The sequence below is a fragment of the Jaculus jaculus genome, chromosome 23, assembly GCF_020740685.1.
Source record: "Jaculus jaculus isolate mJacJac1 chromosome 23, mJacJac1.mat.Y.cur, whole genome shotgun sequence".
Taxonomy (NCBI): domain Eukaryota; kingdom Metazoa; phylum Chordata; class Mammalia; order Rodentia; family Dipodidae; genus Jaculus; species Jaculus jaculus.
Window position 1 is genome coordinate 8,707,268 of NC_059124.1, and position 13,774 is coordinate 8,721,041.

A 13,774-nucleotide genomic window follows, 5' to 3' on the forward strand; every position below is an offset into this window, starting at 1 on the left:
ACGTAGAAAAGCAGAGGGACATGTGGATGCGTGGATGGAAGGATGGATGGATGTGTGAATGAATGCAATTCCATGGTCTCTTTTAGTCTGTCTTTTGAGCAGAGGTGAGACAATATATTGATAAAACATGTCCATTGTATGACCTCCTATTCGGTTATCCAAGGTGGCCCAAGCCAGTGTCTTCCAGAGTCCTGAGAAAGCCCATTGCATACTGAAGGAGATCCCCATCTCCTCACGAAAGAATTTAGGACCCAGTTCAATAGGCCAACCAGGTCTTCATGCAAGAGGACCACTGTGGAGAAGCCTATCGATGGGCTTCCAGGAGACAGCCAGGGAGCCGTGCGCTTCCTCTCGTTGCTAACCAGGCAAACTGCCAGGGTGCGTACAAGCTGGCATGCCAGGCACCATCCCACAACTGCCTAGAACCACCTAGGCAGGGGCACCAGCAGGACCAGCTCTCCATTGCATGCTCTTGGGCAAGAAAACCTGGCTTTCCCCGAGAGGCCCGAAAAATGCCAAAGCCCCTTGCGGTGACCAGGCGGGGGGACCCACAGCCCGGCCAGCTCACCTCCAGATCCTTCTCCAGCTCCAGGCCCGCCGCCATCAGGTTGTGCTCGAACTCGTCTCTCTGCCCCCTCCTCTCCTCCTCCAGGGCATCGAGGGGCCCCAGCTCGATGTCAGGGCCCCCAGCATGGCGCTCCTTACCAGTCTCCCCGTTGGAGATGACGGCCAGCGAGTGGCCAGGGGAGCCTGGGCCCAGGTGTACCCCACGTTTCCGGTAGTGGTAGGCAAGCACATAGTCCACCTTCCTCTGGTTGTCGTGGAAGTGCATGCGGCTCAGGCGGGCCTCGGAGGACGCGGGCTCGTTGGCATCCAGGTAGTTATTGATGACCTGGCCGGAGACAGGAAGGCAGAGAGGTGAACAGGTTCCCTGGTGACCTGGGGCAGGTGAGGAAGCAAGTTCCTCAGGCCAGAACGTCCTGACTGCCCAGTGCAAAGACCAGCAGCCTAAGTTTATCTGTCACAGGCGGCAGCCCACACGCCACTCCACCCATGTGTGCGACCTGGGCATCAGTACCTCCACGCGCACTGTGGCACCTGTGTGTGTGTGCACGCACACACACGCACACACGCAGCCTGCACACAGAGCCACACCCGCCTGCCTGTCCAAAGTGCCAGCCCCCCACCTAGAATCACCCCCCCCCACCGCCGCTCAGACACTCACACTGCCCGTCTCCTCTCCTCACGCCTGCCTGTGCCCGCACACATGTGTGAGGCTCCATAGAGCAGGCACACTCACACACACACACTCACACACACTCACACAACCTCCCACACGCACAGTGGCACACACCCACACATGTCCTGCTCACAGATCGGCGCATCCACCTGCAAACACTCTCCACGCTCGCACGCAGAATACTCACTGGCAGGTGTTCCGGATCCATTGGAACACGGGCCACTTTCTAGGCTCCTGTCCCACCCACGGGAATTCATGCGACTCTGTGCCCCTCACAATCCCACATCCTCCCTCTCTAACCACTGCCAAAAACAAAAAAAAACCCTCTGCCTGTAAGAGCAGCAAGAGAACACACTTCTCAACCTCTCTCTCTCTCTCTCTCTCTCTTTCTCTCTCTCTCTCTCTCTCCCACCCCAGGCTGGCAAAGGGGAAAAGAAGAGGAGGAGAGAAAACAAGGCGGAGCAGGGCAGAGCCCTGCCTCCCTCCCCCTGGGTGTTTCTCTGTTTATTACTGGTTTGATACCCAGCTGCCTCGGCAGCCACTTGAGAGGTCACCTGGGCAACCAGATGAAGCACCAGGCACAGGGGAAGAGGCTTGGGGCCACCGCAGCGGAGGGGACGGGTCTCTCGGGCCTGTGGGAGGAGAGCCAGGGAGTCTGTGGACCAACAGGTGGGAATCCCCTGGCCTCTGGCCCCTTCTCTCCTTTGTGGACTCTCCTCTGGCCAGGAGGACCAGTGTTTACTGGCCAATGGTGTCGGGCTTGGAGCGAGGATGGCAAAAGTGCTCTACCCAAAACTCCTCCAGGGAAGGGTGCCGCGCATACTCACAGAGTGCCCGTGGGGGGTCTGCCGTCCAGAGGCCTGGTCAGAGTCTCGGCCGGAACTGTTCTTGGGACCCGGGGCCTGGGGAGCGGGCACCTTAAGGTGTTGCGGTCCATATCTCAGACCGTGGTCTCCTCTGGCCGCTGTCCGGGGGCTCAGGCGGCGTGGAGATCCCGGGAGCAGAGGGATGTCTGTGACAAGGGATGACAAGGGAAGCAGTGTCACTTCAAGTGACCAACCAGAAACCCAGGCCACACGCGCCCCAAAGTCGTGAGCACGAAAATCTCCACGGACCCACAGAAACGGCCCTTGTTTCCTCACAGCCTTAGTTAGCCAAGTTCATGTTGGCCACAGGGGAATAAAAGGAAGTGGGCTCTCCCCCTGCACCGCACACGCACATGCACACGCGCACGTCTGAAGCAGCCTGTAGGAGCTCCTTCCCATGACAGCTCCCACAATCCCCCACGTGAGCTCGATGCGCAACGCTGGGGGAGCGAACCCAGGGCTCGGTGCGTGTGAGGCAGGTTCTCCACCATGGAAGCCCTGTTGATTCTTTCTAGCTTTCTCCTTGACAACATGGGAAATGGCCAGGGAGACACCAGAAGAGAAGCAGCGGGCCGCATCTGGCAGGCCAACGAGCCTGGGCTCTGGGGGCTGCTCCTGGGACGGCTCGGCCAGCGTGCGTGCACCCCAGGGCAGATCTACACCTTCAAGAAGAGACCAAGGGCAGATCAACAGTGGGCCCACCGAGAGCAAGGCTCTTCTGAACGGGGTCTGGCGTCCAGCGCCCTTCACGCACCGCCCTGCTCCTGAGGCCAAGGCCTAGGTCCACAACCCCTCCCTGGCCCTCCCCAGAGCAGCCCTTCCAAAGACCCTCAGAGGGAGGACAGCGATGATTCTCAGCAGACTCCCCTTGACTTTCCCTCCGCCACAGGTGGTGGAATTACCGGATGTCAGAGCTGGGAGGGACAAGCGGTTACAACACGCCAACTCCACTTTGACCAGAGGAGGCCGTGAGTTACCCAGGGCCCAGCCTGGGCAGAAGCCCTCTTGTCCCACCTCGGAGAAACTAGAAACCAGCCACGCAGCAGGGCCTGCGGCCTGGGCTCTGACCTCAGCTCTGCCATTTGCTGTCGCTGAGTCTGTTCCCTCAGCTGTTAAAGGGAGGCAAGTCCAAGCGGACGGGATCAAAGTGACCATGAGAAAACAGGGGGATACACAAGAAGCGCCCCACATAGTGATGAGCTTCTGGACAGGCGGTGAAAGGTGGTGACTATAATTATCATGTTTAATTTCATTTTAAGCTCCCCAGAAACACCTTGTACACTGAACTCCGGCCTGAACACCTGCTGAGTGAAGGAATGATAGTTCTGCGGGGTCTCCTGGCCCACCTTCAAACCCGGGGCTACGGCCTAGTGGTACATCACTTGCCTAGCATATGCATGATGCTTGTTCTGTCGCCAGCACTGAAAAAAAAGAAAGAAAGAAAGAAAGAAAAGAAAGCCTGAGACACCTTCAGCTCAGTCATCAATTTGTAAGTGCTCAGTGGCTTGCTGGACAGTTCCGGGGAACCTAGAATGGGAGGTCTGAACTGGAGGAATGGAATCGCTTTTTTTTTTTAATTGTTCATTTTTATTTATTTATTTGAGAGTGACAGAGAGACAGAGAGAGAGAGAAAGAGGCAGATAGAGAGAGAAAGAGAGAGAATGGGCGCGCCAGGGCCTCCAGCCACTGCAAACGAACTCCAGGCGCGTGCGCCCCCTTGTGCATCTGGCTAACGTGGGACCTGGGGAACCGAGCCTCGAACCGGGGTCCTTAGGCTTCACAGGCAAGCGCTTAACCGCTCAGCCATCTCTCCAGCCCTGGAATCGCTTTTAAGAAGACGAGAGCTCCGTGCGCCCAGCAGAGGCACGCTTCAAAGTGTGGGCTCCCGTCTACATCGTGGGAGAGCAGAAAGAGTAATGAGGAGGACTTGAGTCTACAGCCGGGTCTTGAAGGCTGAGTGGCTTCTGAAAGTCACGGGAGACCAGGGACACAGCACAGAGGGACAGCAGTGGCCCCGTGCACACCGGAAGTCCAGCAGAGATCCTGCAGCTCGGAATGAACGGGAAGGCTCTCACCCTTGATGCCATCTTTCTGCCTGCATGCCCCCCCAGCCTGACCCAGGGCAGAGCTGAAAACAAAATGATTCTATCTTAGAGAAAGCCGCAGAGCTTTGGCCACAACCCCGCCCCGCCCCCTCCCCCACCAACAGTCCAGGTAACTTAGCAGGCGACAAAGATAATGCTGGCCCAAAGGCTCAACTCACAGTCAGAGGTACGCAAGGCTTTCGTCAAACTACTGCGCCTGGGGCGGGGGGGGTCCCCTGGGTCACCCGCACCTTGGCACATTCACCACAGCTGCCTGGAGACTCTCTGCTCTCACGAAAACCTCTCAACTCCCCAGTGATTAAAGTGCAGCGTAAGGCTCGGCGGTCCAGGCACGGCGGGCAGTAATGACGCTAAGTCCAGGGGGACCCGGATCTGTCCTGTGCCATGGGCGTAAGGGAAGCCATCCGGGGCGGCGGGGTGGGTGGATGCATTCCAAAGCGTAGAAGAGACGGGCACGGATCCGCGAGAAGCCAAGAGCATTGCGCACGGCCTGTGCAACGGGCTGGCCCGCTTGGAAAGGTCCTCCCCTTTGTCCATCATCTCTTGCAGACCCTTAGCTGCTGGTAAGCATGGTGCCATAAGGGCAGGGGGCATGGCTTACACCCTCTGCATCATTTGGATGCCACTTACCAAGGCTTGGACCTATGGCTTCTCGCTACACTCCTTCCTTCCTTCCCTCTTTCCTTCCATCCTTCTTTCCTTCCTTCCTTCCTTCTTTCCTTCCTTCCTTCTTTCCTTCCTTCCTTCCTTCCTTCTTTCCTTCCTTCTTTCCTTCCTTCCTTCCTTCCTTCCTTCCTTCCTTCCTTCCTTCCTTCCTTCTTTCCGTCCTTCCTTCCTTCCTTCCTTCCTTCCTTCCTTCCTTCCTTCTTTCCATCCTTCCTTCCTTCTTTCCTTCCTTCGTCCTTCCTTCTTTCCTTCCTTCCTTCCTTCCTTCCTTCCTTCCTTCCTTCCTTCCTTCTTTCCTTCCTTCCTTCCCTCTTTCCTTCCATCCTTCCTTCCTTCCTTCTTTCCTTCCTTCTTTCCTTCCTTCTTTCCTTCCTTCCTTCCTTCCTTCCTTCCTTCCTTCCTTCCCTCTTTCCTTCCATCCTTCCTTCCTTCCTTCCTTCTTTCTTTCCTTCCTTCCTTCCTTCCCCCTTCCTTCCATCCTTCCTTCTTTCCTTCCTTCCTTCCTTCCTTCCTTCCTTCTTTCTGTCCTTCCTTCCTTCTTTCCTTCCTTCATCCTTCCTTCTTTCCTTCCATCCTTCCTTCTTTCCTTCAGTCAGTCCTTCCTTCCTTCCTTCCGTCCTTCCTTCCTTCTTTCCTTCCATCCTTTCTTCCTTCCGTCCTTCCTTCCTTTCTTCCATCCATCCTTCCTTCCTTCTTTACTTCCATCCTTCCATCTTTCCTTCCTTCCTTCTTTCCTTACCTCCTTCCTTCCATCCTTCCATCCTTCCTTCCCCCTTCTTTCCCTCCTGGGTGTCTCGCCCACTCCTGAGATGGTTAGTACCACCTGTAACTGGCGATCCCCAAATCATGCCACCCACCCTTCCTTGCCTCAAGTCAGGACACTTTGCTCTGCCTCGTGGGACCCACTCTTGGACAGCCGAGAGCCCCTCGAAGTGCATGGGCTCAAAGCGGGCTGATGGCCGCCTCACAGAGGCTTTTCTTTCATAGTGCCCATCCCGTCCGGCCACACGCTGCGTTCTACTCACTCCATGAGCCAGAACCGAGAAACAGCCTTGAAAGCGTTCTTCCCTCTTACTCCATATCCGATGGGGCACAAACCCTATGAGTCCTGAAACAACTGCCAAACCCATACGTGTTCACCCTCATGAGGCCTACCCTAGCGTCGGCGCTCACCCTCTTTCACTGGGTGACCCAAGGTCTCCTAACACGTATCTGTTCTGTCATCCTTACTCCCTCCCCATTGCTAGGGAAGCCACAAGGCAGCCAGGGGGGACCTTATAAGAAGTCAAACTTGCCAAGACATCCTCAACAAGCAGGACCTCCTGAGAGTCCCACAGGTCGCCTCTATCACCTCTGCCAGGGCCTAGGAAGCAACGCAGAAGTGGAGGATTCAATGTGGGCGCTGACATCACCGCTAACCGGACAGCCTCCTGCAAGGATATGGCAGGAGACACTGAGGATGCTCAGAACTCATCAACGCAGAAACTTAGAGCAGCTGAGACCTCTACACTAAAGGAGAGTTATAAACTGCCCTCGAAGGCTCCGGGTACATTGTGGAAGAGGGAACAAAAAAGTTTTTTAAGAGGGCGGGAGAGACGGCTTAGTGGTTAAGGCATTTGCCTGCAAAGCCATAGGACTTCGGTTCGATTCCCCAGAACCCACATAAACCAGATGCACAAGATGGCACATGCGTCTGGAGTTCGTTTGCAGTGGCTAGATGCCCTGGTGTACCCATTCTCTCTCTCTCCTTCTCTCTCCCTCTGTCTGACTCTGTCTCTCTCAAATAAATAAATAAAAATAAAATATTTAAAAAATTTTAAGAGCCGCAGGATGGGGAGGTGTACTCAGAGGCATTGACCACCCCCACACACACACCTCACAGACTGATGGGTGCATTCATGACCCCAAAGTGGTCACCCCACTGAGGTGTGTGTCCTCATGGGAATAGAGGCAGGGGACACAAGAGTATAACCCAATGGGAATATGACCAATTTGTAATATGTTCATACATTAACATTCCCAATTAAAAAAAATAGCTGAGAAAAGGGACTCGGGATAATCTTTTAAAGACAGGAACAAGGTTCTTTACCTTAACAGACCTAGATAAGGTTAGAACTCAGAGAGTCTTCCATGACAAGAAAAAGATTATAAAAAAGAAAGAAAGAAAAGGGAGAAAGAAATAGAAGAGGGACAAGGACTAATTGGACAGAAGGGTTCATTCAGTAGAAGAAGGATGAGGAGGAAGAACAAAGGGGGTAATGGGGAGAATTACGATCAAAATACATTATGTATGTGCATAAAATTGTCAGTAAGATTATTTAAAGTTTTTAAAGCTATCAGCAATATACAAAATCACATTCAAAAATAAGTAGCTTTTTATAAATTAATAATGAAATCAGAAAAACAATTCTATTCTCAATAGCCTCAAAAAGAGTAAAACACCTAGGGAATAAATGTAACCAAGAAGGAAAAAACAAAAACAAAACAACAAAAAAAAACCTATTCAATTAAAAAAAATATTCTCAGACGTTTAAGACGCTTTCCTGAAAAGCCAAAGGACCCTCTCTCTGACTCTGTCTCTCTCTCTCCCTCTTCCTCTCTCTCTTTCTCTGCATCTCTCTCTCAAATAAATTAATTTTAAAGAAGACAAAACCTAAATTTATAACATCAATTTATAACACCATAGAATTTTAGAAGATAGAAAACAAGACCTCCCAAATTCATGACTTGACAAAAATTGGTGTTTTTAAATAACATATTACTGAAGTCAATCTACAGATTGAATACAGTCTCTATCAAAATTTCAAACAAGATTCTTCAGAGAAATATAAACATCCTTAAAATCCATATGGAAGCAGAAAAGGCCCCAAATAATCAATTCTGAGCAGAAAGAACAGTGCTGGAGCTATGAGAAAGCCTGACTTCAAACCATACCACAAAGCCATAGTAAAGAAAACAGCACGGCACTGGCACACAGTATCAAAACTGACACACAGACGGGCATAGAGGTTGATGGAATAGATTAGAGGGCCCAAAAGTAAGCCCATGCCACTATAGCTTGGGTCTTGACAAAGGTGGTGTAAACATACATTAGAGAAAAAAAAAAACAGCCAGTCTCCTCAATAAATCATGCTGCGGACACTTAATATCTACATGTAGAAGAATAAAATTGCACTCTTGTCTCTTATTCATATTTCTTGTCAGGGACTTGGTTAAGACGCTTGCCCACAAAGCCTAAGGACCCAGGTTCGAGTCCCTACAACCCACGTAAGCCAGATGCACGTGGTGGTGCATGCATCTGGAGTTTGTTTGCAGTGGCTAGGGGCCCTGGTGTGACCATTCTCTCTCTCTCATAAATAAATTTTTTAAAAATGAATGAAATTATGACATTTGTAGGAAGATGAATGGAACTAGAGATCATTAAGTAAAATACCTCGGACTCAGAAAAACAAGTGTCACGTGTTTTTACTCCTACATGGGACCTAGAAAAAGAAGGACACAGAAATAAAAGAGGAAGTACTAGAGAAACAAAAATGCTCCTAGGGAGGGAGAAAGGCTGAAGGAAGGTGATAGGAGGTAAATATGATCATAGTACATTGTATAAATGTATGAAAATTCCACAGTGAAACCCATTATCTTGTACAATTAATACAAGGTACTAAACTGTTTTTCATACTCGGGGGAAAATCTGCATTGGTCCTAAATATGTGAAGATCTTATCATTACTCTGCAAACAGCATCATCTGATGTGTATTTACACAGCGCTTACGCAGAACAGGCATTATGAGTATCTAGAAGTAGTTGAAAGCAGAGAGAGGGAGTTCTATACAAACACTACATATTGCTCTATGGATTGAGCATCTGTGGATTTTAGTAGCCATGGAGGGACCTGGAGGCCATCTTCCACATATACCAAAGCACGACTATATTCTCCAACATTCGTCCCACCTGCTACTTTTGCCACCCTCATATCTTTGAAATGAAATAATTTCTGATGATTTTATTTATTTATTTGTTTGTTTGTTTGTTTGACAGAGAAAGAAGGAGGGAGAGAAAGGGAGAGAGAAAGAGAGGGAGGGAGAGAATGGGCACACCAGGGCCTCTAGCCACTGCAAATGAAATCCAGATGCATGCATCTGGCTAACGTGGGTCCTGGGGAATCGAACCTTTGCAGACAAACACCTTAACCGCTAAGCCATCCCCCCCCCCCAGCCCCATTTCTGATGATTCTCGTTTGCACCACTCATGGGGACGCTGAAGTATCACAGGGCCACAGAGGCACTTGGGCACCTGCGCTGCTTCAGGGTGGGGAGCAATGAACGGCAGGAAGCTGAGTTCTGCCTGGGCTTGGTCTGCTGTCTGGGAGCACCTACAGCTTGTCTCTCAGAGGGAGCCAAAGATAATACAGCAGATACTCCTGCCGCGCAAATAAGAAAAGGAGCAGAAACCCCAGGCTGCTGGGAGGGCAGGCGGACAGAGAGAAAGATGCTCCAGCCATTGGGCAGCTATCACCTTCAGTCCAGCCCCTTCCTCCCCTTCCACCCCACAGCCCCCTAGGACAAGCACCGCGTCCAGCCAAGAGGACCCTCGGATCCTCCTCATAACATTTGCTATGGTTTGCGTGTGAAATGCCCCCACACAGGCTCATGCATTTGAACTCTTGATCTCCAGCTGGCAGAGCTGCTAATGAAGCTGTGGAACCTCTAGGGAGGAAGTGAAGCAGTTGGGGGCCAGGCATTGATGGACATAGCCCAGCCCCATTTCACACCCAAACTCCTCCTGACTGCAGCTCCAATATAACCAGCTCCCCGTGCCACACCTTCCCCACCGCGACAGCCTGTGTCTGCTGAAATCATGAACCAAAGTGAATCCTTCCTCATTCAAGTTACTTCTTGTCAGGCACTTGGTCACAGCAATCACAAAAGTGACAGCATTAAAAAACAAAAACGTCAGGCTGGAGAGATGGCTTAGCGGTTAAGCGCTTGCCTCTGAAGCCTAAGGACCCCGGTTTGAGGCTCGATTCCCCAGGACCCACATTAGCCAGATGCACAAGGGGCTGCATACGTCTGGAGTTTGCAGTGTTTGGAGGCCCTAGTGTGCCCATATTCTCTCTCTCTATTTGCCTCTTTCTCTCTCTGTCTGTCGCTCTCAACTAAATAAATAAATAAAAATAAACAAAAGAAAATTTGAAAAAAGCATTAAAAGTTAAATTGATTTATTGAGTTATTGTAAGAGTTAATTATTGATGAGTTAAAATTTATATTTGTCAACAGATAAAAACTTTTTTAAAAACTGTCTAAAAAAGGCCCAAAGGGGTGATAAAAAGTAAAGACAGTCTAGGTTAAAATAAAATAAAGTTTATTGTTAGGGTAGTCTGACTATAAAAATAATTTACATATAAATTTTTGTATCTTGTTTGGTTATTTATTTTTTAGTTATAAAATAAGAATAAAATCTTAGTTTGGGACCAAAGCTCTTTTAGAGGACTGCCTTAAGTGTCTTGAGCCCCCCATAATAGATATTTTTTATTTTTATTTAAATTGGTGACTAACATGATAATGATACAATCCGAAGAAAAAGAATATGTTTTCTGAGCAGGTATTTAATTCCAAGATTAGGGAGTGTGGGAGGCACATTGTTTCTCTTCCCCACAGAATAAACACAATACAGCAAGAGAAAGGATCAAATTTCCTTGGAAACACATAAGCTATAGATAATTACTGGATCGTGCCTCCAGGCTCAGGTGTACCTGTTCCTTCCTCCACCTCTTCTCCCCCAGCTTCCCTGTTCATCCACTTGTTCTGCTCCAAGCCTGTGACATTCCCCGACACGCCCACTGACCTGACATGGGTGCTCACCATCCACTTCCTCCTAGAAACTTCCTAGACTAGGTGGGACAACCACCATCTCTCCCACCCAGAAGGCCAGGTAGGCTGACCTCTCAACTCACATGAGGCCATTGCTCATGTTTCTCCCTGGGATCCAGTCTTTGCTTTCAACTCAGTGGTCCCACCAGGGGGAATTCTGTCCTTTCTATGTGGGGGACAACTCCAAGCTCGACCCCTCGTAGGTCTGCGGGTGTCTTAGGGTTCTCTACAAGTTACAAAAAGGAGAAGAAGGACACTTTTAAAAAATTTATTTATGACAGAGAGGAGAGGTAGAAAGAGAGAGGGAGAGAATGGGCGCACCAGGGCCTCCAGCTACTGCAGACGAACTCCAGATGCATGCGCCACCTTGTGCACCTGACTTACATGGGTCCTGGGGAATTGAACCCTGGTCCTTTGGCTTTGCAAGCAAATGCTTTAACTGCTAAGCCATTTCTTCAGCCCGAATGAGATAGTTTGAGAGGGGGAAAAAAAAGAAAATAAAAGCAGGGACTGAGGCAGGGGAATTCTCACATCTAAATGACCAAACCAGTAGGTTTAAGTTTTCAGAACCCTCTTACCCACCCATCGCCTAAGCTCCTTCCCTAGGCAACCCTTAGTCAAGCCCCTTTCAATTCTGGTCCCACTTATTCCATCCCTCCATTTCCTATCCACCACCAGGGGCTCCCCACGCCCACCCCTTCATTTAGCTCTTGGTTGTCTTGACCAATAAAGCTCATTTACACCCAAGTAGAAATAGCCCATCGTCGCATGCCAAGATGACAAACTTAAGTAAAGAGCCTTTTGAAAATGTTAGCGGGCTGCATAGCTGTCACTTGCTCACACAGCCTCTAGAGGGGGCACTGGTGCAGAGCAGCAGTTGAGAGCCAGGATCCTGGGGTCATGAAATCAGGAAGCATGGCAGGAATCATGCCTGGGGTTGGAGGTAGGAAGGGCATTCAAACTGGGGGCAAAGGGCACCAGAGGGAGAAAAAGCTCAAGCAAGAGCTGGGCGGTCAAGCAGAACAAGAGGCCCGAGACAGCATCAGAGGCCAGGCAGGGTCTCGCTGGGCAGAGAGACGGGGCAGGAAGTGGGCACAAGGCAAAGTGAGTTTGCGGGGGAGGCTTCCCCGGAGCTGGATGAATGTGCAGCAGGCCTTTCCTCAAAACTTCCCCCTTTGCATCATGACTGTCTTATTACTAACTACTGATGGTTAACCACCAGTGAAACACAGTGCTCTGACCTAATAATATTAAAAACAAAAAAAGAAAAAGTCTCTCTGGTGTGGTGGTTTGCACCTGTAATCAAGCCCAGCACTCAAGAGACTGAGGCAAGAAGTTTGCTTTGAGTTCAACGTCAACCTAGGCTCCATAGTGAGTTTTGGCAAGCCTAAGCTAGAAGGTGAGACCTACCTCAAAAGGAAGACAGACAACCGGGCGTGGTGGTGGCGCACGCCTTTAATCCCAGCATTCGGGAGGCAGAGGCAGGAGGATCGCCATGAGTTCGAGGCCACCGAGACTCCATAGTGAATTCCAGGTCAGCCTGGGCTAGAGTGAGACCCTACCTCCAAAAGAAAGAAAGAAAGAGAGAGAGAGGGGGGGGGGGGAGGGAGGGAGGGTGGGGGGAGGAAAATGAAGGGAAGAAAGAATGAATGAAGGAAGGAAAGAAAGAAAGAAAGAAAGAAAGAAAGAAAGAAAGAAAGAAAGGAGAGAAAGATAAGCTGGAGCTGGGTGTGGTGACACACGCCTTTAATCCCAGCACTCGGGAGGCAGAGGTAGGAGGATCGCCATGAGTTCAAGGCCACCCTGAGAATACATAGTGAATTCTGGGTCAGCCTGGGCTAGAGTGAGACCCTACCTCAAAAAAAAAAAAAAAAAAAAAAAGAGGACAGCCAGCCTCTATCATTAGTATTGTTTTTTGAAGGTAAAACGTCCCTGTATAGGCTCATGTGTTTGACTTCGTGGTCCCCAGCTGGTGGTGACATTCAGGAAGGTTGTAGAACTTTTAAGAGATGGAGCCTTGCTGAAGGACGTGGGATGCTGGAGGCGAGCCTTGAGGTTTTACAGCCAGCCTCCACTTCCTGTTCACCCTCTGCTCTCTTCGAGTTTTTAATTTTTTATAATTAACAACTTCCATGATTGTAAACAATATCCCATGGTAATGCCCTCCCTCCCCCCACTTTCCCCTTTGAAATTCCACTCTCCATCATATCCCCTCCCCCTCTCAATCAGTCTCTTTTATTTTGATGTCATCATCTTTTCCTCCTCTTATGACGGTCTTGTGTAGGTAGTGTCAGGCACTGTGAGGTCATGGATATCCAGGCCATTTTGTGTCTGGAGGAGCACGTTGTCAGGAATCCTACCTTCCTTGGGCTCTTACATTCTTTCCACCACCTCTTCCGCAAAGCATTCCTCTTAATGTTCATGCCCATATATTAATGCTACTCTTACTTTTTCGTTAGCGAAACTTCTCTTTTCAAATGGCAGTGACCTTGGGATGACTCAGAAGACACCATGGTGCTGAGAAGAAGTGACGGAGGAATGCTCAGCTCTGAAATATCTCTATCACACCTCCCAAGGCTCAGCGCCCTCTGCTTTCTGACTGCGAATGTAATGAGACCACATGGCCTGTGGCCTCTGCTGCCACACCTTCCCCACTGTGATGGAACGTATTCCCCCCCTCCCCCTCAGAACTGTAAGCCGAAATAAACCCTCCCTTTCCATCTCAAGGTTGCTACTCCCCAAGGGAGGCTTTGGGGGTAAACCAGAGCCCCCTCACTCTCCAAGGAAACAAGGATCCAACTAGTGACTGCTGGAATTCAGGGTTGGCTAGAGTGACATGAGAAACACAAGAGAGAAGGAAAGAGCACAGACTGCCCTTTTGTTGTTTTGTTTTGTTTTGTTTTGTTTTGTTTTGTTTTGTTTTGTTTTGTTTTGAGAGGGACAGCCAGGAAGACAGAGAGAGAGGGAGAATTATTGTGCCCAGGCCTCAGCCACTGCAATCACATGTCAGATGCTTGCGCCACCTAGTGG

At 50.0% G+C, this 13,774-nt stretch overlaps 1 protein-coding gene across 2 annotated transcripts in view; it reads right to left on the bottom strand.

The window, feature by feature from the left end:
* The window catches only part of Ano2 (anoctamin 2), a 382,845-nt gene that overhangs the window by 349,536 nt on the left and 19,535 nt on the right, over nucleotides 1-13,774 (bottom strand). Inside the window, exons 2-3 of one of the 2 annotated variants that reach the window (XM_045139660.1) lie at nucleotides 2,068-2,252; nucleotides 569-892 (exon numbers count right to left, since the gene is read on the bottom strand). In XM_045139660.1, the coding sequence (XP_044995595.1) occupies nucleotides 569-892; nucleotides 2,068-2,252 (509 nt within the window). Of the gene's footprint in view, nucleotides 1-568; nucleotides 893-1,427; nucleotides 1,449-2,067; nucleotides 2,253-13,774 lie in introns of those variants that run through there. The other variant, XM_045139661.1, reaches the window with a different exon arrangement.